The sequence below is a fragment of the Perissodus microlepis genome, chromosome 7 (genome assembly GCF_051167445.1).
Source record: "Perissodus microlepis isolate ML-2025 ecotype Zambia chromosome 7, ASM5116744v1, whole genome shotgun sequence".
NCBI lineage: Eukaryota > Metazoa > Chordata > Actinopteri > Cichliformes > Cichlidae > Perissodus > Perissodus microlepis.
In genome coordinates, this window is record NC_140467.1 from 7,523,676 (window position 1) to 7,550,455 (window position 26,780).

Consider the following 26,780-nt stretch of genomic DNA (forward strand, 5'->3'; position numbering starts at 1 on the left):
AGGGAAATGTAAAACTGCTGGCCAAGGATAAACATAATTTCTGTAAAATAATAATTCACATTGGCAGCAATGATACCCAGAGGTCACTAAAATTAATTAAATCGGTGTGTAACTTTGCCAAAAACAATGTCAGACTCTGTAGTTTTCTCTGGTCCCCTCCCCAAACTGACCAGGAGTGACATGTTTAGCCGCATATTCTCCTTAAATTGCTGTCTGAGTGGTGTCCAATAAAATGATGTGGGCTTTATAGATAATTGGGAAACTTTCTGGAGGAAACCTGGTCTTGTTAAGAGACACAGCATCCATCCCACTTTAGATGACGCAGCAGTCATTTCTTAAAATCATGACCAGAGATAAAGGAGGCGCTGCAGGCCCAGGAACTGGACTAATGTCCTCCAGCATGTCCACGTTGCCGCAACAGCAGCGGGCGAGCACCCCCAGATATCCAGACTACCCGGAAGCAGAGTTGTAGACTTACACGCCAGACATGTTTATGTAAATGGAGAGTCCTCCTCAAACATTAAGTCTCATTATGCAGTTCCATAGGGTTCTGTGCTAGGACCAATTCTGTTTGCTTCCCTTAGACAGTATCATTAGAAGGTATAGCATACATTTTCACTGCTAAGTAGATGACACCCAACTGTATCTATGCAGTGGCTGTGCAGGACATGCAGGAGCGACAACCTCCAGCTCGTGCTAAGCAGGTCCTGATGGTGCGCAGACCTGTGGCTGAGATGTGACTAGCTGGGGCTGCAGAGGTCTCACAGCAGGCTCAGAGAATGGATGTCCCTCAGTTTCAGGGGAAACTGGACCCACTGGCTTGGTCTCAGAAGCTGGTGTGGAGGCTGCAAGTGGCTGAATTGGCTCTCCCAAGCCCCTAGCGAAGAAGTATTGCTATCTGCTATGCTATACTTGGTATCAGCAATACTGGCCCTGTATTTATTTGGTATCGGATTGATACCAAAATGAGCAGTGACTGTTTATCTCCTGTTCTTCTCCAAAATCAACCACAATGCAGCCCCGGGCATCGTGTGAACAGTTCTTTGATTGCTTTGCTAATCCAACCAGAGGTAGACCTTTGTCTAAACACCTGCTGTCTCACTGGATTATAGAAGCTTACTCACTGGCATATAGCACCAAGGGTCTTCAGCCAAGACACATAGGGTGTAATATACCATGCTATACGTGTTGTACCTTGTTTCTTTTCTTCAGGGAACCTAAGTTACAGACATAACTGACATAATAGCTGGCTGTTTCTGATAACGATTGAAGCGAAATTCTCTGGTATTTCATAATCTGCTCCAATCTATATTAATGTAAATTGTGGAGGAAAATGTTTTTTGTATATTTAATTGGGGGTGCGGAAACTGTCTCTGCTTGCCTTTCTGTAAAACCACTGGTTTATGCATCATCGCTCCCACTGCAATTTATGGACACATAAAAAAAAAAATCTATGTGTGTCTTACTGTATATAGTAATCATTTGTACACAGTATAGTATTTTGGACGATTTATACACTATTTTTTCCCAATGTTTATCTCTAATTCACTTTCTTTTCCTGTCCCATGTGCTGATGTAACAAATGAATTTCCCTGATGTGGGAGTAATAAAGTCTTATGTCTATGTTTACAGCCAGAATGGGTCCAATAAATAACAAGAGTATTGATCAATTGATCCAAGTATGTTATATTTTATTTTATTTGTTAATTGTTTTCTGAACTAATGTAAAGACAGAGGAAAGGATGTGGTGGATGTAGTGCAGGAGGTAGAGCAGGTCACTCACTAATCAGAAGGTTGGTCCCTGGCTATCCCAGTCTGCATGCCAGGTATCCTTGTGCAAGATACTAACCCCACATTGATCTCCGATGCACCAATATGAGTGTGAATGCCTAGATAGAAAGATAGAAAGCACTTAAAGCATAGAAGAAAGTGCTTGTGTGAATGGGTAAATGTGGCATGTTGTTTAAAGCACTTTGAATGCAATATTAATAATTATTGTAATAATAAATATTAAAAAGTATTATTAATAAGAGGAACTATCGGGGTAATGGCGAAATCTCATTATCTCATTAAATTAGGTAACTAAACATACTTTAAAACCAACTTTGAGAAAAGTTTGAGATTTTGATATTGCTAGGATCCTCGAGTATTGTCTCAAAAACCTTTTCCTTTTGTTTTTCTGTGTCACTCTGACAGGCATGCACGGCTGCTTTGAGACTTTTGATCTCTTTTGGGGGCTCGATCAGACACTTTATTAATAAGCTTTTCTTTATGCTCATTTGCTATTAAGATTTCTCTTCCGAACCCCCTCTCTTAAACTTGGAATTTTAACTAATTAACTGTCCCAGGATTTGTCAGGATAAATAAGTGCTTTTAATTATTATTTTTATTATTATTTTATTATTATATGGTTATTGGGATAACCAATCAGCCATTTTGACGGGAGGTCGGTGAAGCTACAGCGGTGATTCTGGTTGTGAACCGGTAGGAGGAGACTGTGCTCTGTCTTCCGTGTTTCCCTGCTATGTCCTAATTGCACTTCGCTCTAGTACCTTTGTGCACGTTTCGATGCCCTCCCTCTGCTTTTAAATCTTCATTAGCGATAAACAAGCGGGTTTTAGAATATTTTTGCTAGTTTTGTGCCCCCCTCTCGCAGCGTCTTCACTAACAAACACTATCTGGTAGGAGTCGACTGCTTCATCCATGCATTGGAGTCCCGGGCCCCAGCGTACCGGCTCCGGCTCCAGCCATGTCGGCCAGGAATGCAACGGCTACCGGCGGTGACAGAGCGGTAGGCGAACCGGCAGGTAATTCAAACATGTTAAAGCTATTATCACTTTGAATAATAGGGGTGAAATTCAAATGTCTCCGCGGCACTGACATTTAGGACGAATAGAAAAGAGAAGCGATGTTTTTCCGGCAGTTCTTTTGTTACTCGTTGACTGTAACTTTGCGCTATTCCAAAAACTAGGTCAGTAGATCAGTAGACCAAGCTCTCCCTCTAACGCTATGCCATTTATGTAAGACAACACGACGCTGTTAAGCGATACCACTCTGCGAATTGCGCTAAATATCCGCCTTGCGTGTTTATCAGTTAAGGATAAGGGTTTTTATATGTAAATTGTGTGTTTTATGCCTGTTAATGCTACCTCGAAAGATTAAACCACGTAAATGTTAGCTTAGCAGCGGCACCGAGGCGAGGCCGGGGCTACACACTCGGCTAAGATGAGTCTGTTAGAGGAGGTGCTGTCATAGCCAAGGACAGATCGTTCTTGCGGATATTTCTGACGCTTATGTTCTGTTTTCTGATGAAAGTAGTGTTTAATCAGCGTCAGTGCTTGCTGCTATTTAGGCCCAACTAAGGTCGGTGCCTCTATCCGTTGACTCAGCTCGGCCATTTGTCTTACATTAGCTTGGATGAAGCAGACATTTCTGTAAGTTCATTTTAAAGCTCCGCGGTCTCTTTACACAGTGTAAAATATACTCGGAACCCTTTAGTTAGTTGATTTTAGTACAAACTAAAGACCAGTGCCCATATAAATAAACATAACTGTATATAGTGTAATTTGGTGAGTCAAAGCCAACATTTGTAAAGAATATCTTTGCTCAAATTCAGAGTTCGTAAATGGTAGTTTATAAATTCCTATAATAAGAACTGAAGTCATATATATATATATATATATATATATGTATATGTGTGTGTGTACATATATATATATACACATGTATGTACATACATATATATATATATATGTATGTATATGTAAGTACATATATATATATGTACATATATATATATATATATATGTACTATATATGTACTTACATATATATATATATATATATATATATATATATATATATATATATATATATACATATATATATAGATTAGATGAAACTTTATTAATCCCTCGGGTGGGTTCCTCCGGGAAATTCGGTACATACGTGTATATATATGTATGTACACACATACATGTGTGTATATATATGTATGTGCAACATGTCATGTGAGCGTAATCAAGGTCAAATAGCATGATCAACTTCAGCTATTGCTTATTGTTATATTCCCTCAAATATGCTTCATTGGGATAAAAATCTTGCATTAACGAATACACTTAAACACACAATATTTAATGTTATGGTAAAGTAAGGAATAGGAATAGGAAATGAGTAGTTAATAAAGCAGCTGGAACCATAAAAGAAAGTTGCTCGAGTTGATTTAGGAATTGGACACCTTTTTACTATAAATAACATTCTTTCAAATTCATTTTCCATTAAGTGAGGGTCTCATATTCAAAGATTCATACTCTGAAACTAAAGCTATTGATTATATAGTGGAAGAAAGTGTGTGTGTGTGTGTGTGTGTGTGTGCGCGCATGTAATAAAAGAGAAGATATCCTCCTCTGCTCTGCTGTATTGAAAGCTCCCAGTAACTGAGTACTGCTTGCCACATAGCTACTGCCATTTTGAATCCATCACATGCGCAATATAAACAGTTAACTGTCCAGTAAAGGCATAATATCGAATTGAAAACTGCCCATGGGGCCCTTATCCAGCAAGAGTGAGTGAGCTCAAACTGAACTTGTTGCTACTGGCCTAGGTTCAATTTTTGTTCACACTGCTCAATTCGAGACAGCTTTTAGGATGTAAACTGTGCTGGTGTTCAGGTTGTAGTAATACATATACAAAATAATATTGAGCCAATGTGTTTTTTGTTTTTGTTTTTTTACTGTAAATACTTTGCAAAAGGTGGCCTGAAACGCAGCAGTTACATTTATTTACATGTGCCGTTTGCAAATATTTGACACTCATTATCATACTAGAATGATTGTAGCTTGTGTGTGTGTGTGTATGTATGTATGTTACCTATCATCTTCTTCTGGACAAGTGGACCAATGTTGATAAAGCTTTAGATCAACATTACCTAGGTCACCGTGAGTGCCATAATCTATAGTGCGTATACAAATCCCACAATTGTATATATTTTTACATTTAACAGTTCAGTTGAGCATTGAATGGAATGGGATGTCATAGAACCTTAATAATCTGCATTTATTAAGGCTGTTGTGTTTTAAACATGTTTTAATGCTTTGTACCTTGCTATATTTAATCTGAACAAGGTGTCGTCCCCAAAAAAAAAAAAAAAAAAAAGTCAGTGATCATTGCCGACCTCCCTTGGTTTTTATTGCCACTATAAGCACGTTTTAAAGCTCAGTTTTTAAAACCTTATGATGTAACTACTGCCCAGCCCATGCAGCAGTATATTAATGACTAACCTTGTATTGTGGATGGATTACACAGGTCTGCAAAAATGATCTCCATTTCCCTCCATCACGTACAGTTTTTTGTTTGTTTGTTTGTTTGTTTGTTTTGGGGGGGGGGGAGGGGGGGTTGAAAACGTGTTTTTTTCACTCAAGTATAGAATACCAGATTTCAGTTTAAAAAGGGAAATTGTATGCTTAATTCAACTAAAAATGTGAGTTTTGCAAGAAAACCTGACAAGATGGAGTTTTTAAAATATTTTTCTTGGTTTCAGTGAGTAAAAATCTATAAGACACAATCAAAAAAATCGTATGCAGTTTTTTGGTTGCAGACTTGTGTTATCTCAGTTGTTCTCCTGATTGAAGCTTTGTCCGTTTACAGTATCCTGCCATGCAATTGTAATTCTGTTTGGCAGTCTAATTAGAAGAACACCTTCAAAGTAATCTTATAAATGTAAATCGACTAGTTCTTATATAGCACTTTTTACTCAGCTTGAGCACTCAAAGCACTTTACACAACAGGACTCATTCACCAATTCACAATCTTTCATACAAGCACTTTATTTCTATGCTTTTTCTTTATAAGTGAAACATTTCTACACACTCTGGTGAATGCACTGGAGAGCCACTTGCAGTTCAGTATCTTGCCCAAGGATACTTTGTTATGCAGGGATCTAGCTACTAGCCTTCCGATTAGTAGACCTGGTCTACCGCCTCAACTATAGCCAGTCTAACATTCAACATGAAACATTAGGACTTATAAAGTGCTGTGAAAAAGTGTGTGCCTACTTCCTGATTTCTTAGGCTGATTGCATTTTTAATATTCAACATAGTAGAAAGGTCAAAAAACAGAACAGAACCTTGAACAGAACCTGTCTAACAAAGTGAAGTAGGCTAAAAGATCTCAAAAGCAACAAATCATGCCGGAATCTAAAGAAATGTCTGAGAAGCAAAGTTACTGACATCAAGCAGTTTTGCAAGACTTTGGGAGTCCAACAACAGTTTATTCATTTTGTAATTTGGAACATTGGTGAACCGTTCCAGAAGTGGCTGGCCTACGAAAATTACTCCCAAGAGCAAATCGACAACTCATCCAGAGTAGCACCTAAAGAACTGCATAACTCACTCATCTCAGTTAAGGTCAGCGTTCACAATTCAACAATAAAAAAGGGGCTGGGCGAGACAGTGAACAAAAACAAACCTGCCAGTCCGCCTCTTAATCGCTCAAACAAGCAAAGTGAAGGTTTTGGAGTAGCCGTGTCATGCTTTGGCATGTCTTTAAACAGTGTGGAGGATTTTCCTAGCATGAGCAATCTGGCTGAATTAAAACGGTTCTGCAAGAAAGAATGGCCCAAAATTCCTGATTGTCAAATGTCTCATTGTCAGTCATCACAGTTGCTTGAATGCAGTTATTGCTGCCAAAGGTGGCACAACCAGTTTTTTGGTTTAGGGAGCAATTTACACAGGGCGAGGTAAGTTTGGATAACTCTTTTTCCATTTTAATAAGTAAAATCATCATTTAAAAACTGCATTTTGACTCTGGGTATTTTTATGTAGCATTAAATTTGTTTGTGGCATATATGCAAAAACAAAAATTAAGAATAGGGAAAATACTTTTATCACAGCATTGCATATAAGCAAGTGTAAATAAGAACGTTTACTAGTCTACATTTAGCATCTTAATAAAAGAAGGCATGAAGGAATATGAGTAGCAATTTATTTTTTATTAAGTGCAATATAGCGCTGACCTGAGAACAGTAAAATAAATTGGCTGAAGAAAACATGCTCATACCATTTACTTTCTTAACCATGTGTTTCTTCAGAATTAAAATCAGGTCTGGACTCACCAATCTTGGTGCAGCTTTTAACAATGCCATTACGTCTGCTCCTGTCTTTTGGGACAACCCATCAAACCAACATGTAAAAGAAAATGTTAAATTCCATACAATATTTTATATTAAAAATAATCAAATATTGGAGATCAGCTTCTGCATCAAGAGTTGGCCACCATGTTGGATGTGACTGAGTTAGTGGTTGGTAGGGAAGTGGTCCCTGGAGGCTTCTGACAGCCACTCTCTAGGTCTGTGTGACTGGTGCTTTTATTTAATCCTACAAGGTCGCTAGGATCTGTATTAGAGATGGACCGATCCGATATTACGTATCGGTATCGGTCCGATACTGACGTAAATTACTGGATCAGATATCGGAGAGAAATAAAAAATGTAATCCGATCCATTAAATATCAAAAAAGCACCTCACAAAACTTGCGACACGGCGTAACTCGGCCCATAACCGTAGCACCTCGGAGCAGTGTGCTCACGTGATAGAGCGGCTGTGTGTATTTGTAGCCTCGCTACCAAACTGGCATTTCATCTCCGAGGAAGTTATCCCAGAGAGAAGTAAAGCAAATGTGTAAGTTCATCTCTGAATGTTTGTAAAGCATTCCAGCGTTAAGCTTAACAACCGATATATGGAGCGACTGCCTCTTCTCCCTCCCTCTCCTCTTGCTACTTCAGTCATGAAACTGATTAATGATCAGCTTTCTTATTCTCATTTAAAATGTCTAGCTTTTAATAAATAATTATCTGAATCTTACACCCAAAGTTTTAATCTGATGTAAAATGTATAGAAGTCCATTACTGTATATAGTAACTGTTAAGTCTAATATACCCTAGTAAGCTATAGTACTTTTTCCTTTGGGAAGGTACCATCTGTGCAGTCTGCAATTCTGTTGAAGAAAGATGTTGACTCTATTTAATTATTCTTGAAAAATAATTTATTTCTGTGCATTTTTTCACACTGCATCAAATTAAAGTTGATTACATCAATTAAGAATCATGAGGTGGAGGGTGGGGGGTTCCCTATTGTTTTTTTGCTGGGAGTTTGCAACCCTATTAGTTAGGTTGCTTAATATTTCTGCTAAGTACTCTTTAAAATACCAGAATAGGGAGGATGGAGTAGGTTTAAGTTTATTAGGTTGATCAGTGTTGCTGAACTATGACATATTTTGGGTGCAGTGTATTTTTTACATACAGGTATAACAGAATAGCTTTAGTGTTGTTGTTTAGTTAAACTTGAGTATGAACTTATACAAAATGCAGCAAGATATTAAAAAAACAGTTTTATTATTTAAAAAACACACTATATCGGATTCATGTCGGTATCGGCAGATATCCAAATTTATGATATCGGTATCGGACATAAAAAAGTGGTATTGTGCCATCTCTAGTCTGTATAAATGATACAAACAGGGACACATCTCAAGTTGTTACTCTGTTATGATTCACAGTTTCTGTGCTGTTATTGGGAGTAGCTCAAAATGCCACAGTTTACTAACTAAACTTTATCTGCTGGGCAAATAAAGCAAAATCCAATAATCCTATATTGAAATAAATATCACTTCATTGTTTTATAAGTTTCTTCTCTATGTAACATGTATATCTATGCTTTCCTTTGCACAGTCATCATGCAGTTAACTGCGTGCCTTATAAATGTTTGACCAGAAGTTGGGCCTTATCATTTAAGCTGTTGAGCTGGTAATGACTGAAGAATGCAAACTTACTGGGCAGGCCCGGGGTGTATGTGTGAGCAGGGTGGACCTATTTTGATCAGACTGTTTGCCTTTATGTTCCACTCTTGCACATCTGTTCCCATTTCTGTGTTTTTGTTGTTGTTCTATAAATGAAAACACTCACCATTTAATGTTCAGTGGCAGCTGTTGCAACATTGTTGAAAGTATAACTTAAAGTTAATGAGAAACAAGTCATTTCTCATGTTGTTGCCATTGTGTGAGCACAGGGTGTGGGGTGAGTTGGGTGCAGCAGATGCTCATTCAGGTGTTGAGTGAATGAGCAAATTAATGGGCACGTGACCTTAAGAGAGGGATTGTGGGAGTTGACAGGGGGATGTTTGTATGGCCTGATGTCCATTCAAGTACTCGCCTTCTCTGTAATCCAACAAAATCTGATGAGGAGAGCGGGATTAAAAGTTAAGCTTCAGTCAATCTGTTAACAACTCTTTGGGTCACAGACAGTGTGAAACTGGTAAAACTAGGTGCCATGGATATCAGCCACATTTTGGTTATTTCTTGCCATTGTATCAATTTCTCACACGCGTACAAACTTGAGTGCCTCTGAGGTCATGTGTACATCAGTCATGGCAGCTCATGTTATACCACAATAGATTATACAGTGTAGAGGTGTAGAGCTATTAGTTAGTGGTGTCTGAACAGCTCTACTAAAGCAGTTTGTGCATTATAAGTCTCTGTTAGCACACACTGGCCTCAGTTCAAATACATCCCTGTGGGAGCTATGATCAGGCATTAACAGCATGCTGTTTTCTCTCTGAAGGCTGGTTAATGGCCAAGTCTTTGAGATGTAGGAACATAATGAGCTGGATTCATTAACATCTGAAGGTTCACTGGCAAATATTATTGGAAACCCACTTCACCTTTAGGGAGATGACCTTACCAATAGGATCCAGTAATTTGAAAACTGTGAGGCGCTTTTTTTTTTTTTTTAAAGCTTCATTTTTGTTATTTTGAGCTAATGTTCAAGGTGCTTGTGCTAATTTCCAGCTCCGTATTTGTATTCCTGCACTTCACTAGAATAGCTTTGCGTGATTCACAGTTCAAAATTATTCTCAGACATTTGATTCAGTGACCATCTGAAGCTAGTTTTTTTAGCTCCATTATTCTACTTTAAAGACAACCTTCTGCTGATTCTCTGCCTCTTGTAAATGTAACTTTTGAACAGCAGGTGGGTGGGTCTGGCTCTTTTATTTTTTTGAATATCTGCTTTTACTGGCATCATTTAAAGCCATCAGTAGGAGGGAACATGGCTGCAATTGAGTGTTTTGCATAGTCTGAAACACGAGCTTTTGGCTTAATAAAAGTGGCTCTAAAAATAAATCCTCTCCAATAAAAATGCAACTTCTTATGTTCGAGATAACAAAGATTACCACAAGTCAAGTTAGAGCAGCTACACTTGAACAACCCTTTTTCTGTGGTGTTGTCCATTGTTGTGGGGGCACCTGGCTAAGTGCATCCTTCAGTTGCGACATGACATAGAATTGTTATTTGCATTGTATTCAATAGTAATGTAAAGTATCATTCATTCACACATTCTTTTAAACTGCCTTTATATTTTGCCCCTGGTTGTCCACTAACCCACTTCCATAGCACTGGGCCCACCTGACAGTTTGAGAACCAGTTATTATGTCCCTGTTAAATCACACAATGTATCTGTATGTGTAACTTCTGTATCAAGTATTTAAAATTGTTTTTAAAGCCAGAAGGTAGTATTGATTGATTGATTGATCATACTTTATTCATCCCGAGGGAAATTGAGTTAAGGCTGCCAGCCGTGCCAGCGCCATTGCATATGCATATATTTGGCATCTTTATTATATATTAGCTCAGCATAAACAGGTGGAGCAATCTGTTGCAGTAGTGCATGGTCTCTTATATTGTATTTGAAAATTATATCAATTCCTCATGTTTTATGACCAGGTACACTTCTCCGTGTGTTGCATTTCAGATGATGTGCTGGTTGAGGAAGAACAAAGTACTTCTGTGTCTCTGCCCAGCCTGATGACCCCACCCTCAGCTGCTGGTATGTCCCTGAGCGTGGAGTTAACCCGAAAGCGCAAGGGCAGCGTGGACAACCAGTACGTATGGGAGTGCTTGCTTCAGGAAAATCTAAATCTTAAGACCCACACTAATATTTGTTGTTAATACAGGCACCGCTGTTTTTCTTCCTAGGGATTCAAAATGTGTTTCAGTCCCTGATGTAGATATGGAAGATGACCAAAACAGGTACAGTTTAACTGATAAATGACACAATATGATGCAGAGGAATGCTACATGAAGCTTTAGACCTACTTTTTAGAGACGGTAGTATTTAAACCTCAGTTTCAAGCCTAGAAAATTAGCATTCCCCAACTAGTTGTGAGCATTTGTTGGCAGTCGCTATGAAATTGTGTTGATGAGCCCTGGTCAGTGACCTCTGGTAACCACAGGTCGCTTTGGGGAAAGTGTGTATTCCCCAGCTGGATGGCAAGTGGTTGGCTGTCGCTAGAAGAAATTGGTCTCAAAGAGGTATACCATTCTGTACCAAGGACCTCCTTGTGATTGCTTTGATCGCTTGCAAATTGCTGCAGTCACCAGGACTTTGCATGGAAGACGCTGACTTGTCTGCAAACACTTGCTGACTACTCACTACTCAATACAGTACTGAAAGTGTGAAAATCCAAACTGGAAATGGAGATAGTTTGCCTTCAAAGTTTCAGTACAGATGGGTGGTTGGGTAGTGAGCATTTGCAGTTAACAAAGTAGTTGCCATCTTCTTTGCAACTGTTTTCACTCTTCACTGACCAACAGACTCAAGCAGCCACTCGCCACCTGGTTAGGAAATACTCTGCAGCAATCTGCTAGTGATCAGAGGTTGCCTGGGGGTCACTGGCTGGTTTCTAAGCCTGTGTAACTGAGGCCTTAGTATGTTACTTGCTGGTGTATTGCTTTTCATGGAATTTGTTGAGAAGAAATTTTCTGAAGTCCTAAAGGATTTTCTTCAGGTGCTAACACCTCTTTATACCTTTTTTGTATGCTTTTAATCAGCATTAAACCATTTCAGATTTGTTTTACTTGCAGGTCAGATGGAGAGGACCAACATGTCAAAGTTAAATGCTTCAGGTAGAGTATGACTTAACTGATAAAACTTTACCAGAAATGTTACAAGATCATGGGAATCTTAAAATGCCAATTGGTTAAGTTTTGCAATATACTGCAAGTCTGTAAAGGCAAAGCAGAAAAGTTGTTTCTATTTTTGTGGCATTATTTCTGAATTCATGTGTCTGCAGGGAGCCACATAGCCAAATTGAGAAGAGGAGACGGGACAAAATGAACAATCTGATTGACAAGCTCTCAGCCATGATCCCCACCTGTAACCCCATGTCTCGTAAGCTGGACAAACTCACTGTGCTTCGAATGGCAGTACAGCACCTCAAGTCTCTCAAAGGTACCAACTCAATGTTTTTTTGTTTTTTTTTAATTTGTTCAATTAATCTACTCTGACTCTGTTGTTACTGGTGGTAACTGCCAGTTATTTAGATTATTGGCATTGTGCTGGAGTGTTACTTATATCCCTGAGCTGTGAAAGGCTGATGGGGGATTGTCAACACAATAACTGAAGAAGGATGTTGTCAAGGATTTTCAAATTCATACCATAGGTGCATCGACTAGGAAGCTGAGCAGCACTGGCAGTCGCCAGTATTCTTTTTAATTATCATTATTTTTTATTTGTGTAACTTTGTGTAATATCTGTATATTTTCAGGTTCAGCAAGTTCTTTTTCTGAAGCCAACTATAAACCGTCATTCCTTCCTGATGAGGAGCTCAAACACCTTGTTCTCAAGGTAAATGCAGAAGTGACAAATCTAACGGTTTCTCTGATATGAAGTGTAACCTGCAAGTCCCTTTGGGGATGTTTTAACCTTTCCTTAAAAAGCAGAACAACACTCTGTAGAGTCCACATATGCTGCAGATTATTATTTTGTTATTTTTTCAAATAACAATGCCAAGCTTCTCATCTTTTTGTTTGTTTTTTTATTCATGTAATTTTATTATAAAGAAAAGTCTGAACATGGCTTGAAGTTTTTGTCTTTGCAGACACACAACAGTGTAACAAAGTAGTTAAAATGTTGCCAATAAACTACATTACTACTGTAAAAAAAAATTTTTTTAATAACAAACTCTTGCTATTTTTTTCTAGAACATTTCATCACTTTGGCTCCCCTTTTCTCCCCTTTGTTTCCTTATCGTGCAGGCTGCAGATGGGTTCCTGTTTGTAGTGGGCTGTGATCGTGGGAAAATAGTTTTTGTCTCAGAGTCTGTCACGAAGATATTAAATTATAGCCGGGTAAAACTTTTACATTTGTTACTGTTTCTGCAGTGTCTTTTGTTATGAAAACCTGGGACACACCAGATGGCTTTTGTTATCTTGTAACTAATGTAAATAGATTTGAATCCACAACCATCAGGTGACTCTGTAGTGAGATGTTTGAGTGCACAGCATTTGTTATGTATTGTAGTACTCAATAGAAATGGAAATGTCATCTAAATCTATCGTTATGTTGGTCCTAATAGTTAGTGCACAATAGTCTGTTGCAGGACAAGTGATTACTGGAAAGATGCCATACACTCACCAGCCACTTCATTGGGTACACCATGCTAGTACCTCAGATGGATCTCTTTGTGCATTTACAACTGACTTAATTCTATATGGCACTGATTCAACAAGGTGCTGGAAACATTCCTCAGAGGTTTTGATCCATATTGATACAACATAAGCACACAGTTTTTGCAGCTTTACTGGCTGCATATCCATGATGCTAATCCCCCGTTCGACCACATCCCAGTGGTGCTCTTATTGGATTGAGATCTGGTGATTGTTGAGGCCACTGAGTGAAATTATTGTCATGATTTGAGATTTGTGACACAGTGTTTTCTCATGTATCCAAGAAAATGTCCCTCACACCATTACACCACCAGCTGCAGCCTCAACTGTTGACACAACGCAGGATGGATCCATGTTTTCACGTTGTTTATGCCAGTTTCTAATCCTACCATCTAAATGTTGCAGGAGAAATACACTCCTCAGAGCACTGGATATTTTCTCTCTTTCGGACCATAGCTTTGTAAACCATAGAAATGGCAGTTTCTGGTGAGCCCATCTGGCACCAACAACCTTCCAACATTCAGTTTCTTAAATCACCCTTTCTTCCATTGTGATGCTCAGTTTGAACTTCAGCGTGCTTTCTTGACCATTCCTAAATGCATCAAGTTGCTGCTGATTGATTAGGTGATGAGTTTTTAATGACCAATTGAACAGTTGTACTTAACAAAGTGGCTTTTGAGTGTATTCGTGTGCTTGTTGATAGACTATAAAATAATGATCAAAATAACACTATAGTCCTAAGCTGTCATTTAAGCCATCTGTGCTCCACACAGTGTCTGGTGTGCTCCAAGGGTCACAGTTAATCATCAGTGTTTTGGGGTTTTTTGGGAGGGGGTTTCATCATAAGGAGTAATTGCCTTAGGTCTTAGAGTGGCTTTGACTTTTTTTTTTTATATATATATACGCCATAGGAGCCTTGCTTAGGTCAGTTTGATGAGCTGTTTGTTTTCCTCTAGGCGGAGCTGATTGGGCAGAGCCTGTTTGATTACATACACCCAAAGGACATGGGAAAAGTGAAGGAGCAGCTGTCCGCTTCTGAATTATATCCTCGTGAACGGCTAATAGATGCTAAAAGTAAAGCAAATATTCTTGTCTCTGTTTTTGTGTGTAAGAGATTACGGTTAACGTTTCTCTTGTGTCTTTAGCCGGTCTGCAGGTTCAGGCTGACCTTCCAATCGGTGCAGCACGGTTGTGTTCGGGTGCTCGTCGTTCATTCTTCTGTCGCATGAAGTATAACAAAATTTCTATCAAAGTGGAAGAGAAGGAATCCCAGGGAAATGTCTCCAAAAAGAAAGGTGGAGATGTTACACAGCAGGTTTTATTAGGTCTAAATTCAAAAAAAGCTTTTTAATGAGTATGTTAATTGTGTTCTGCTTTTGATTTGTGTCTGCATCTGCTTTTAGAGTCGCAGAAGTACTGCACAGTCCACTGTACAGGCTACATGCGCAGCTGGCCGACCAGTCAGCTGGGAGCAGAAGGGGAGGGTGAAGTGGACAAGCAGGAAAGCTCCCACTTCAGCTGTCTAGTGGCGGTGGGACGCGTCCACAACCACTCATCTCCCCAGGTTAATGGAGAAGTCCGAGTTAAACCCACAGAGTTCATCACGCGCTATGCCATGGATGGCAAGTTCACCTTTGTTGATCAAAGGTAAAACTGGGGTTTATTGTCAAAGTGTGGCAGTTGTGGTGATTTTTACTTTTAAAATAACTATTGATTTTCAATCTGGCCTAATGTTTAAAAGTCCCAGAGAGTCCAGCGCACATTATTAATGTACAACTGGTTAGCATTTGTTATAAAGCTAATTGGTTAGCTTATTGGTTTTTGGTTTTTTTTCCTCGTTTGTAGTTCATGTCATAAATAATAGTGCTCATCAACAACTAGCTTGTGTATCTATAGCAACATAACAAAAGTGGTAGGTAAAACATTCAGTTAACAGATTAAAAATGTTTCTGTTCTTGCTCTGTCTGAAATGATTGTGTTGTATGAATTTTTCCATTTTAAAGGAAATCTTAGTTAATGTAATAGGATATCTGGATCTCTCTTAATTATATTTCAATTTTCTTTGACAGAGCGACGACCATTCTAGGTTATCTTCCCCAAGAATTGCTCGGGACATCGTGCTACGAATACTTCCATCAAGATGACTTACCCCATTTAGCAGACAGACATCGAAAAGGTGCAGTTTTTATTTATGTATGGGGTTTTTTTTCTCTATTTTGGATATGTTTAAAGCCATTTCCATGTTTAACAAATGGTTTCATTCTTAGGTTTAATATAGGTCAGATAAATACCTAATTAACACAGAACTGCCAGGAATGTGGGTGTTTTGTTTGTTTGTTTTATTTTTAACTCCATCCTGCAGAAACTGCAGTAAATTTTTAAGTTTTTTTAATTTAGAAATGATTTTAAATCAAAATTATTACAATTAATTAACAAACAAATACTAAGTAGTATATCTCCATTCATCCATTCTCCTCCACTTATCCAATTCATGGTTATGGGGGGAGGGGTGGGGAGTCAAACACATTATATTAAATTAATTACTGTAAAAGTAAAACTGACAGTTTAGCACACCATCCACACTGCTCCACCTCAGGCTGCAGCGCTTCATCTCCTCAAGCATGAAACCTATTTGACATGGCAGCTCTGCTCTGAATTTCTACTCTAGTTTTTACTCTGTTGTCCATGTGTTCACTCCGACCTGTTGTACCCCAGTATTACATTGCATTGATGCAGAAAGCATCAATCCTTTATGTAACTATATATAAATCCATTTTACAAAAGGCCATGAAATGAGCTGATGGTTTTAGTCAGGCTTGACCAACTTTAGGCCTCGAGGGCCGGTGCCCTGCAGGTTTTAGATCTCACCCTGGGTCTACACACCTGAATCAGATGATTTGTTCATTACCGGGCCTCTGGAGAAGTTCAAGACATGTTGAAGAGGTAATTTAGCCATTTAAAATGAGCTGTGATGGATCAAGGACACATCTAAAACCTGCAGGACACTGGCCCTTGAGGCCTGATTTTGGACACCACTGGTTTAAGTTATATGATTTTAAAAGCAAGGGGATCAATATGTCCCTGTTGGCGGTTCTAGTGTTAAATGTCTGTATTTTGTGATCACTGATGTACTTTTAGGTTACAGCGTTATCTAAAGATTCTGTTTTCTAGTGTTTCTCTGACTTGTCCTCTTGCTGTTTTTCTTCCACAGTGCTGCGGAGTAAAGAAAAAATAGAGACAAACTGCTACAAATTCAAAACAAAATACGGCTCTTTTGTCACTCTGCAAAGTCAGTGGTTTAGTTTTGTAAATCCGTGGACCAAAGAACTAGAATATATAGTGTCAACTAACACAGTCATCTCGTGAGTATATGGTTCAGTGGATTTGTACATTTGCTTATGTATCTGTGAGTGCGTCTGTATATATGTGTGTTAGTTTGAATTTTTCTCTTTGCTCATCCTATGACCAGATATGATCCCAGTCGAGCAGGTCGGTCAGGAAATAAATCTGAACAGTCGAGCAATCCCAAGGCTTCTGAAGGTCTTTATAAAATTATTCTATCAACACATTATTTGGTTGTAGGGGGCCTTTTCCCCCCCCTTTCACTTATTTAACTCTTCTGCTCTGTCTTATTTTTCCCTGTCAGACTGTAAAAAGTCCCCTCCTATTATACCTGGCATTTCCAGCACACCTGGGACTATGATATATGCCGGAAGCATAGGAACCCAGATTGCCAATGAGCTGCTGGATTTCAACAGGTATGTACTGGATATAATTACTTGAAAAACACACAAGTCCAGCATCGGCATCTATGCTCTGGTTACTTGGTGTTATTGTAGATGAAGGATACTGCTGTTTTAAGTTGTTCTGTGTGGGTTTCCTTTAGGACGAACTCATCACCTTCCAGTGGTAACGTCAGTCCCTTCAGTCTGCCACAGGACAAGTCCCCACAAATTCACAATCAAATCAGCAACAGCGTGAGTCATGCCGGCTGTTTATCCAATCAATCCAATCAACTTCATGCATCCTTGATGTATGAAGGAGCATTTCCACAGGTCCTTCCTCCCTGCAGCTGTAAGACTGTACAATCAAAACTGCTCCCAACAAACATAGAGGTTTACATCAGCGCTGTAACTTGCACTATTTTATCAACCGATTCACACTATATTCAGGGTTTGCCTCTTATCTGTATTTAATTTTATTTAATTTAATAATGGTGCAGTACTCTGTTTTTGGTAACCATTGTCCTTGATGTAAATATGTAAAAATTGTGTATGTTTCAGTTCTGTGTCTTGTGTACTGTTGGTTTGTATATGTGTCTTTCTTGCTGCCGTTACACCCAGATTTCCCCTTGTGGGACAATTAAAGGATTATTCTATTCTATTCTGGCTCACATAAAACATTTTTAGAAGCTGAACTATGTCTAAGATGTGATGTGAGGGTTATAGTGTGCTCCCTTTTGGTCTTCAGGTCCCAAATGGAGAAACATCAGACATGGAAATACCAGGAAAGTCCAGCTCGGAGAGTGAGCCTCAAGGAGCTGCATTCTCAGGAGGAGAGACTCTTATGGGTACTTCCACTCATCCTGTCTATAAACTTTGTTATAATAAACTGAGTCACTTGCTGTATTTATTTCTTCCCTATTGCAACCTGGTCACTTTTCCTTTTTGTTTTCACTCCACCTTACCCCAGGAGAAAATTCCCAGTTGGATTTGGAGAGCGTGGTTGGACCAGGCCTGAATAGCCTCAGCAGTGATGAAGCAGCTATGGCAGTGATCTGGAGCCTTTTGGAGACGGACACAAACTTGGGAGAAGCTGTGGACTTTGAAGAGATGCACTGGTCCTTATAGAATCTGCATTACAGTGTGAAACTGCACGCTGGAAAACACCCGGATCCTCATTTTGATGATGGCAGAAACTGCTTGATGCTTACTCAAAGGAGCAGCATTCTGTTTTTGTTTTGTTAAAATTTAATATATTAGTTACTCTTCTCCACGTAAGCTGTCTAGTATTTGGGTGGCTGCTCAAACAGGAGCAGAATCGGCGACATTAAGGGACACCTGCTTTCCCTCTTCAGAAAGAGGATGTGCCTCTTAAACGTTGCAGCTGCCCGCCCACTCACCTTGAAACGCTGTTCCTCTCCTCCCTGCTTTCTTAAATCTGCCGTCAGCCTCAGAAAGGTTGAAGAAGCCGTGAACGCACAGAAGAGTGATATGATGTACATCATGATGGCTCTGGATCCTTGCTTCTATTTCTCTCCACCTACATTTAAACAAAGGTTGGGAGTGGTGATGCAAAAAACAATTGCACTGAATTGATTTCTTTTTTCTTTTTTTTTAAAGTTGTAATTTCATTAGGTACTGTATGCTTGACTAAAATGCAAGAGGACACCCTAAAAAACTGGCCAAGCTTTGCAACCCTTCCCTCAGGATCCAAAACCGTGGGTTTAAAGCTTACCGCGGCAGACCACACTTCCATAACCTCTACTCTCTTTGAGAGTCACCTAAAGACGTGGCACTCTGAGATTTTCTCTTGTCAGTATCTGAACATTTTTCTCACAAACGGTGTAGTAACCTCTTCTCTTGTATGCTAACATATGTCGCTGTATATATGTGGGGTCGATATGATTGCAAACACCATGTCTTCAGGCCACATGTGTCTTAAAGGGATAGGTTGCATAAAAAGAATCAGAATTTACTAGTTCCACCTTCAAAAAATTTTAGTTGATGAGCTGCCAGTTTTGATGGCTAGTCATTTATGAGCACTACAGTACAACTTCATGCAAATCAGAACGGCGCTTTAGAAGTGCTGATATTAAGGGTTGGTAGCGATGGCTGAAGAGCGAACCCATTTCACATCTGTGACACTTTCTCAGTACGTGTTTGAGACTGATGCGAGTCAGGGAGTTATCCACTTTTAAGATTTTACAGACTTCCCTGCATACTGTACAAGTAGTATCAGTACTTGTTCACCTCTGAATCTTTGTTCTTATTGTTGTCTCTATAGTCGTGCAGGTAAGCCATACCTTCTACCGTTTCTTCTTTTTATGCACTGACAGTCTGAGAACATGTTTATGTGCTTGTTATGTGGCACACAGGGTTGAAATGGATATGTTTGTTAAGGGATTGTGCTATGCAGAAGTGTCATTCCAAACTTTTTTCCCCCTCCCCTTTATTTCCTCTTGTGTAATAGCCACGTGCATGACTCCTGAGTGTAGAACATTTGCAGAGCTGTGGTGTGACATTTGTGAGAACTTGAATGGTCCACGGAGCAGTATGGATCCCATTGCCATTTACCTCATGTAGAGTTTAGGATTGGCCATGCTTTCAGTTGCACATTCTAGCTTTTTACTAAAGTAATAAAACCTCTGATAGCCATGATTTGATGATCTATTTGTTAGTGATCCACTGCTGAGCGTGGCCATGAGTGGCTCTTAGTTATGGAGTTACCAAAGTGTTGTCGTATGCTAAATTAAAGGGTGTCGGCTTGAGATCCTGGTGAGACCAGATAATGTAGAAATTTACTTTATAGGTCCATTATAATAAAGTTATTGCATTTGGCTGTTTTTTTTTTTTGTTTTGTTTTGTTTTTTGTTCTTTGTTTTTATAAGAAATTTAACAACTTGAGTATATACATCCCCTGTTATAAGTTACTTAAAAATAAATCCTCTATGTCTAAACATTTAGTGATTACATATTCTTTTAACTGAAATCTTTAACTTTAAGGAGATTTTTTTTAAATTAAAACATGAACTACTGAAATCCAGCAAAATCATTTGGTTTGTGGCACATGGATTTTTATACCCTGTGTGTGTGTGTGTGTGTGTGTGTGTGTGTGTGTGTGTGTGTGTGTGTGTGTGTGTGCACCAGTTGTCCACATATACCAGTGTTGTCCACTGAGCTTTTGGGGTCAAAAAGGCTGCAAGTCTGTGTTATCTTCACATAATCGTTATAATGAAACGGTGCAGTCTTAAAAAAAAGTTCCTGTTTGCTTCTTGGGAATACTTTTTTCCCCTTCATTTCTTGAAGGCCACGTCAAGATTTTTCAACAAGAACTCGTATTTCGAGGCTGGAAAAGCTTGTTGTGGATCATGCAAAAAAATTGTCTGTTATATCTAATGCTTGAATTTTTAAGGAGCCGGTTGATGGAGCAGCTGAACTCTCAAGAGGACCCCTCCTTACTTGTGTCCGGTCTGAAGTGCCTTTGGACACAAAATGAACCTCCACTGCTTTTTGGAAACAGTCTCCGACGTGGCGCCTCTGCAGACTTTAAAAGGAGGGCTGAAACGTATCACTGAATAAACTTGATGAAACGTGGCATGCTGTGCACATCAGAGATAAAACTGGAGCTGCACGTAGTTGCATCAGTGCTCTCTTTGTAACCGAACATGTAGAGCTATGAAGCTGTGCCATAGATGCAGACTGGTCCTTTTGAAAGGCAAAAAGTCAGTATTTTTTTTTCATCCTGTGTATTGTAGATGTCATTGCATTCTTGTGACCGCCACTTTCCCAGAAAACTAAGAAATCGGCTCACATCAGCTTATGTGGTTTATTAGTGATGAACCTTTTTAAAGAGGTGTATGTTTTGCTTCTGTCTGTTCAGAATAAAATAGTTTTTGTAAGTTAGGGAATGTTTTATTTCATGTCCGTGTCTGTGTGTAGCTGCATGTTGCTTTGGTTTTACAGATTTAATTTTTAAAAACAATTGCATTATTTGAAACGGAAAGTCGAGACTTGAGCGCCAGTTGCTCCACCAGAGGCAGGACCTGAACTCTTGGGGTTATATTTTCCAGGCTATTTGCCAGTTTGCTACTGCCGCAGTCCATACTGGTTTCTGCCACAAGTTTAGTCATGTTCGATATTCGGGCTCCAGACGATGTTGTCTGGTGGATTATTGCTGCTATTATCAACATGTCTGGGCCGTCTTCCCAGGTTGTGAATAAATATTAGTTTACTGAAACTTCAGCTGGAACTTTGGTTGATTATTTATTTTTAAATGATTTCTTGGCTCTGATAGAAACACCCTTCAGTCTGCAGTTGCATGGCCCTTGGTGATGTGCACTGTCTTGATTAATTACATTGTTCTCTTTGTCCCCAACACCCCCCTCATGTGAGGAGATTAGCTCAGAGTAATTTGTCAGATGTGATAAGGCAGTGCTTGGAGCAACTAAGAAAGCATAGCGTAAGCTGGGATTTCTGCAAAGTCAAGTCAGTGGTGAGTGTGGAGCTGCTTTGTCTTTACAGTATGGGCCAAGCCGCTGTCCGGACTTGTGGAAGAAGCAAGTCATATGTTACAGAGCTGTATGAATGGTTCAGGTAAGCTTTTGAATTTGTCTTAAATTTTTACAGGAAGTTGAAAATGGATGCAGATTTTCTTTAGCCTTAAATTGATTATTACGTTCATGCCCAGAACGGAACAGACATGGCATGGTGGTGCAGTGGTTAGTACTGAAGACTCAAAGCAAGTTGGTTCTTTGTTTGAACCTGCCAGCTGGGTGGAGCCTTTCTGTGTGGAGGTTGCATGGTTTCCCTGTTCCTGCGTGGGTTCTTTTTAGGTAATCCAGCTTTCTCTCACAGTCCCAAGATGTCCTTGTTAGGTGAAGTCCTGAAACCAGATTGACCATGGGCGTAAATATAAGCTGAGTGATTGCCTCTGCGTTGCCCTGAGTTAGACTGGGCGACCTGTCCATGTTTTATCCAGCTGCTCAACACAGGGGTGAAAATGAATGAAATTTATAGAACAACTTAAAGAGATTTTTTGTTCAAAACAATCCTTGCACATCTATTATCCTGGACTTCAATTCATTCTCTGACTGAAACAAGCAGTTTTGCCTCCTGAGCCAACTTTGCTTTGATTGGCTGCCCCTCCAAACAACAGGTATAAACAGCAGCTGAATGGGAGCTTTTGACCACATTAGGAAATCTGCTCTCACTGACATCATCCAGAGACAAGAGTATTACAAAAATCTGAAATGTAGTTTTTAGAGCAATCTGGCGCTCATTGTAATTACTTGCACATATGCTAATTTCATTGTTAAATAATGTTTGAGCATATTTAAAATAAGCATCCGTCAGCGCGAGAGTGTACTTGAATTTGGGATCAATACATTTATTTTTACTCTTATTGATTTTAGCATTGTAGGAATTGCCAGTGTATTTAGCCAGATTAGAATTTGTTGTTTTTGCAGGCAAATCTGCAAAACTAACAGCATCAGCAACAAAGTAAAGTATTATCTCCTGTGGACTGATCAGCTTCACTCTGCCATGATGTCATTTGGCCTAATTATCTTGGCACTTGTGCCGCACTCTGTAAATAAGCTTTCAAACACATGTAATCCACACAGGTTGGGGATGGGTTGACCTTAATTCCACTGATTCTCAATTTAAGACACATTTTCTCTCAAATCAGACCCCTCTCTCAAACTACCCTTGTTTCCCAACTCCTTTCGTGTATTAAAACACAAACTGTTGTTTTTATCTGTGGCAGAAAGTTTGTTATCGAGTGTCCAAGTGGGCTAATCGCTCTTCACGAGTTTCAAAGGCATTTCTGTGATGCAACTGTGGGCAGTGAGTCAGCAGAGTATGCAGAACAGATTTTCCGCACACTCGACAGCAATGGGGTAAGCATGACTCTATAGAGTAGGTCTATAGAGTACAGGAGTCTTGAAAAAGTATTGAGTCACCACTCACTTCTTTATATGAAATCCAGAATTGCAAAGTTTTAACCTCCTAAGACCTTAACTCTTTCATGGCATGCATTTTTAATTTCTCTTTGCTATTTGGGCTGATTGGGACCTGATGAATGTAAAAACAGTGAATTACGTGATTTATTTATTTATTTATTTTTAACCTAATTTTTGTTTCTAAGAAAAATCAGATCCACGTATGAGGACATTGGCTTTAAATTTCAATAGAACAGTGGCAGTATAATGTCCTTGTAAGTGGATATCAGGCCCTTGTAGAGCAAAATGTAGTATTCTGGTCTAAAACAACCCAAAATGTGATATCCACATATGTGGACGTCAGGTCCTAGGAGGTTAAAGTAAACCTGAGTAATAATTATCCAGGTCTTCCAAAAAAGTATTCATAGAAAAACACACTTTTTTTCCACTCTTTGTGCCTGAAATATTTTAGAGGAATTATTTTTTTCACTTAACACTGAATCATTCAGGCAATAAAAGGGCACCTAATTCAAGGGATGAACCAGTGTTGTCTTCACATAAGTTTAGCGAATAGCCTGTTTAAAATTGTATCTGTAGGAAGCCTGGGAGCCAGTCTCAAGAGTACTTAATTTGTTCCAATATCTTTAGATTCAAAGAGATTCAAGATTCAAAGCGTTTATTGTCATTTAATCTATGAAAAGTGCCAAAAATTAGATATTTTGACAGGCATAAATTAGTGGTAGTTTTGCTCAGAGATGCATCTGGGCCTTCAGTTGATCCATCTATCAGATTATCATGCTGAAGCTTAACCTCCTAGGGCCTGGTGTCCACAAATGTGGACATCACATTTTGGGTTATTTAGACATAAATACTCAATTTTACTCTACAAGGGCCTGATATCCACTTACGAGGACATTATACTGCTACTGTTCTATCGAAACGAATATCCTCATATGTGGCTCTCATTTTTCTTAGAAACAAAAATTAGGTAAAAAAAATAAACAAATCTGGTAATTCTTTGTTTTTACATTCGTCAGGTCCCAATCAGCCCAAATATCAAAGAGAAAATAAAAACACATGCCGTGGAAGAGTTCAGGTCTTTGGAGGTTAAAGAGAAATGGTCTCGGTGGAAGGGTGTCTGTGAAGAAACCATTCATATAGAATGGAAACGGGAAGAAAAGGCTGAGGAATGAAAATTACACAAGATCTGGACTGAAAATCAGCTAAAACAGGTCTGGTAGCGAGATGAATCCAAATGTGAAATGTTTAAATGATTGTCAGAATGTAGGGGTCATGTCAGGGGATTGTTACAACAGTGAGTGTGTAGAGCCATTTTCTAAAACGCAATGGAGGCTCTGTAGGGGGCGGCCAGTGGTGGTGGGGATCTTGTCAAAATTGATTAAATTAAGAGTGCAAAAAGTACAATCAAATTTTGATCCATCATACAATACCATCTGGAAAGAAACTAATTAGCAACAGCTTCGTTTCTCAGCATGATGGTGATCTCAAACACACTGCCAGTGAATTAAAGGCGTATCTGTGAGATCATCTTGACAGAACTGAACAAAAGCCAGCAAACATCCAAAAATCTTTGAATGTCCTTCAGAAATAGTTCTCCAGGCATATTGAAGACAACTAAAAGAAAGGACATGCTTTCATAGTCATGCATCACAAAACTGAAACAAAACATTAACTGTGTGGTGCTTTTTTTTTTTTTTTCAGGATGGGGTGGTTGACTTCAGAGAGTATGTCATGGCCATCAGCATGCTTATTGAAGGTTCAGCTGTTGAGAAACTGCGCTGGTCATTCAAGCTCTATGACAAAGACCGAGACGGAGCCATCACAAAGGAGGAAATGCTGGAGATTATGCAGGTGTGCAGGCTCTGTGTCGTGGTCTATAAAACAGAAGATGTGCCAGATGTTGCAGTTCGACTGATGTGCATTTCTTTGTTCGGACAGGCTGTTTATAAGATGAACGTGGCTGCTGGTTTAACCAAACCGAACCCACTTACAGCTGAAGAATGCACCAGCAGGATATTTGTGAGATTAGATAAAGACAATAACGGTGAGGAAAGGTGGCGACTTTTCCCTCCTTTTTGCATGTAATCATACTGCAATGTTATTTCTATGTGTATCAAAGTTGATTATATATGTTTCTATAGAAAAGGTAAATAATCCAATTTAAAAAAAAAAAAATAAATCCACCACTAAAATGTGGTTTGTTTTTAAAAGTATCTTTAGTAACAACTTTAAACAATAAAAACATCCTTGAAGCCTAATAAGGCATCTAATTGAAGACAAAACTGTAGCATGTTTGATGCTGATTAAAAATAACAAAATGCAAATGGGTTGCTCAACCCACAAAATAAGTAAGAGGCAAAAATGTTAATCTAAAAGATATGATTTGCTCTTTTCCATTTTGATATAATTAAAGACAACCAATACTCTGGATAATATACAGAGGCATATTTTACTGACGGTGGTTCCTGAAATTTAGCCCCAAAACTTTCCATTCACTAGTATCAACCCTCACAGACAGATTATTAACAGTCAGTCCAGTGGTGTTTGTCTAATCGGTGCCCGTCCTTGCAGCAATCATCAGTCTGGAAGAGTTCATAGAGGGAGCACTGGATGACAATTGGATCAGAGAGATGCTGGAATGTGACCCGAGCACCGTGAAGGTGGGGAGGCCGCTGAAGAGGGACACCGCTTTGGAAAACCCACGGTTAATTTGAAGTGGTTCACTATTTAGGCACACTGGACCAGCCTGTGTTTGGGCTAAAAATTCAAGGAATTAAATTCTATCTTCATCTATTGGATAACTTTGTCGTAGCTGCTTTAGAGTGCTGTAACATTTGGAGCTTATTTTATCAAGCTTCCACAAAATGAAATGCTGTGTTTGTGTTTTTATGTATTGCTCTGTTCTGGGTTATTAATGTTCCTCAAACATACCAGATTTTAGAAAAAGTATGAATTTACATATGTAAATCCATAATGTACACATGACACATGTGAGTGAAAAAAGAAAAAAAAAGAACTGTTATTATTAAATTCTGCACTTGTGGCCAGATTAACTTGCACAAAGTAATGGACCCTAATAACATAAGAATGACATCTCCACTAATGAGGCCTCATCAATGGGTATTCATGCTACATCAAAGTAATTGGGTAATAGACTAATAAAATTAAAGAAAAGGCTACTACATTATTTATTTATTTATTACAGTAGATATATAGTGTTTAAACATTTTCTGTGGAAAAAAAAACATCATTTTTAAACATGTATTTTTGAAATTACAGGACAGTCAATGACCAATGTGATTTTTAAAAAATGTAATTTTTACACATCTATTTCTTAAAATTTACGCTCGGAGAATCATGCTATTATTATTTTATTTTATTCTATTTTATTTATGTATGTATGTATTTATTTATTTATTTATTTATTTATTTCGTCACTGACGCTTTTACACCACTTGGTGTCGCCTGTATTTCTTTAAAGCTCACTAGCCACAAAAGTAAGGCTTCCAAGAATTTAAGGAATACGTCTCTTCCCCGATCCAGGAAAACATGGGAAATTTCACTTTTACGTTACTTAGCTCGACGGACCGCTGTGTGTGAA

At 38.8% G+C, this 26,780-nt stretch overlaps 2 protein-coding genes across 2 annotated transcripts; both read left to right on the top strand.

The window, feature by feature from the left end:
- The first annotated feature begins 2,478 nt into the window (after positions 1–2,478).
- Positions 2,479–20,178, top strand: bmal2 (basic helix-loop-helix ARNT like 2). The gene is made up of 17 exons (XM_084933080.1): positions 2,479–2,807; positions 10,802–10,931; positions 11,026–11,079; positions 11,914–11,955; positions 12,123–12,280; positions 12,597–12,676; positions 13,087–13,179; positions 14,454–14,571; positions 14,643–14,792; positions 14,901–15,144; positions 15,567–15,673; positions 16,709–16,859; positions 16,967–17,037; positions 17,144–17,255; positions 17,384–17,474; positions 17,968–18,067; positions 18,190–20,178. Exons 1-17 carry the CDS (start codon positions 2,750–2,752, stop codon positions 18,345–18,347), a joined length of 1,917 nt encoding a protein of 638 aa, XP_084789206.1. The 5' UTR covers positions 2,479–2,749; the 3' UTR covers positions 18,348–20,178.
- Positions 20,179–21,582: 1,404 nt separating this feature from the next.
- On the top strand, positions 21,583–26,363 carry LOC146382438 (guanylyl cyclase inhibitory protein). The gene is made up of 4 exons (XM_084933082.1): positions 21,583–21,812; positions 22,984–23,116; positions 24,881–25,223; positions 25,751–26,363. The coding sequence occupies exons 1-4, from the start codon at positions 21,742–21,744 to the stop codon at positions 25,891–25,893; spliced, it is 690 nt and encodes a 229-aa protein (XP_084789208.1). The 5' UTR covers positions 21,583–21,741; the 3' UTR covers positions 25,894–26,363.
- The last annotated feature ends 417 nt before the right edge of the window (positions 26,364–26,780 follow it).

What these genes read in the sequence shown, in the direction of transcription:
- bmal2 (XM_084933080.1), top strand. Translation starts at nt 2,750, where the DNA reads ATGTCGGCCAGGAATGCAACGGCTACCGGCGGTGACAGAGCGGTAGGC. An exon ending in GCACCTCAAGTCTCTCAAAG is followed by an intron (nt 12,281 to 12,596) that starts GTACCAACTCAA and finishes GTATATTTTCAG; the next exon opens with GTTCAGCAAGTTCTTTTTCT. An exon ending in ACAATCAAATCAGCAACAGC is followed by an intron (nt 17,475 to 17,967) that starts GTGAGTCATGCC and finishes TTTGGTCTTCAG; the next exon opens with GTCCCAAATGGAGAAACATC.
- LOC146382438 (XM_084933082.1), top strand. Translation starts at nt 21,742, where the DNA reads ATGGGCCAAGCCGCTGTCCGGACTTGTGGAAGAAGCAAGTCATATGTT. An exon ending in GCACACTCGACAGCAATGGG is followed by an intron (nt 23,117 to 24,880) that starts GTAAGCATGACT and finishes TTTTTTTTTCAG; the next exon opens with GATGGGGTGGTTGACTTCAG. An exon ending in ATTAGATAAAGACAATAACG is followed by an intron (nt 25,224 to 25,750) that starts GTGAGGAAAGGT and finishes CCGTCCTTGCAG; the next exon opens with CAATCATCAGTCTGGAAGAG.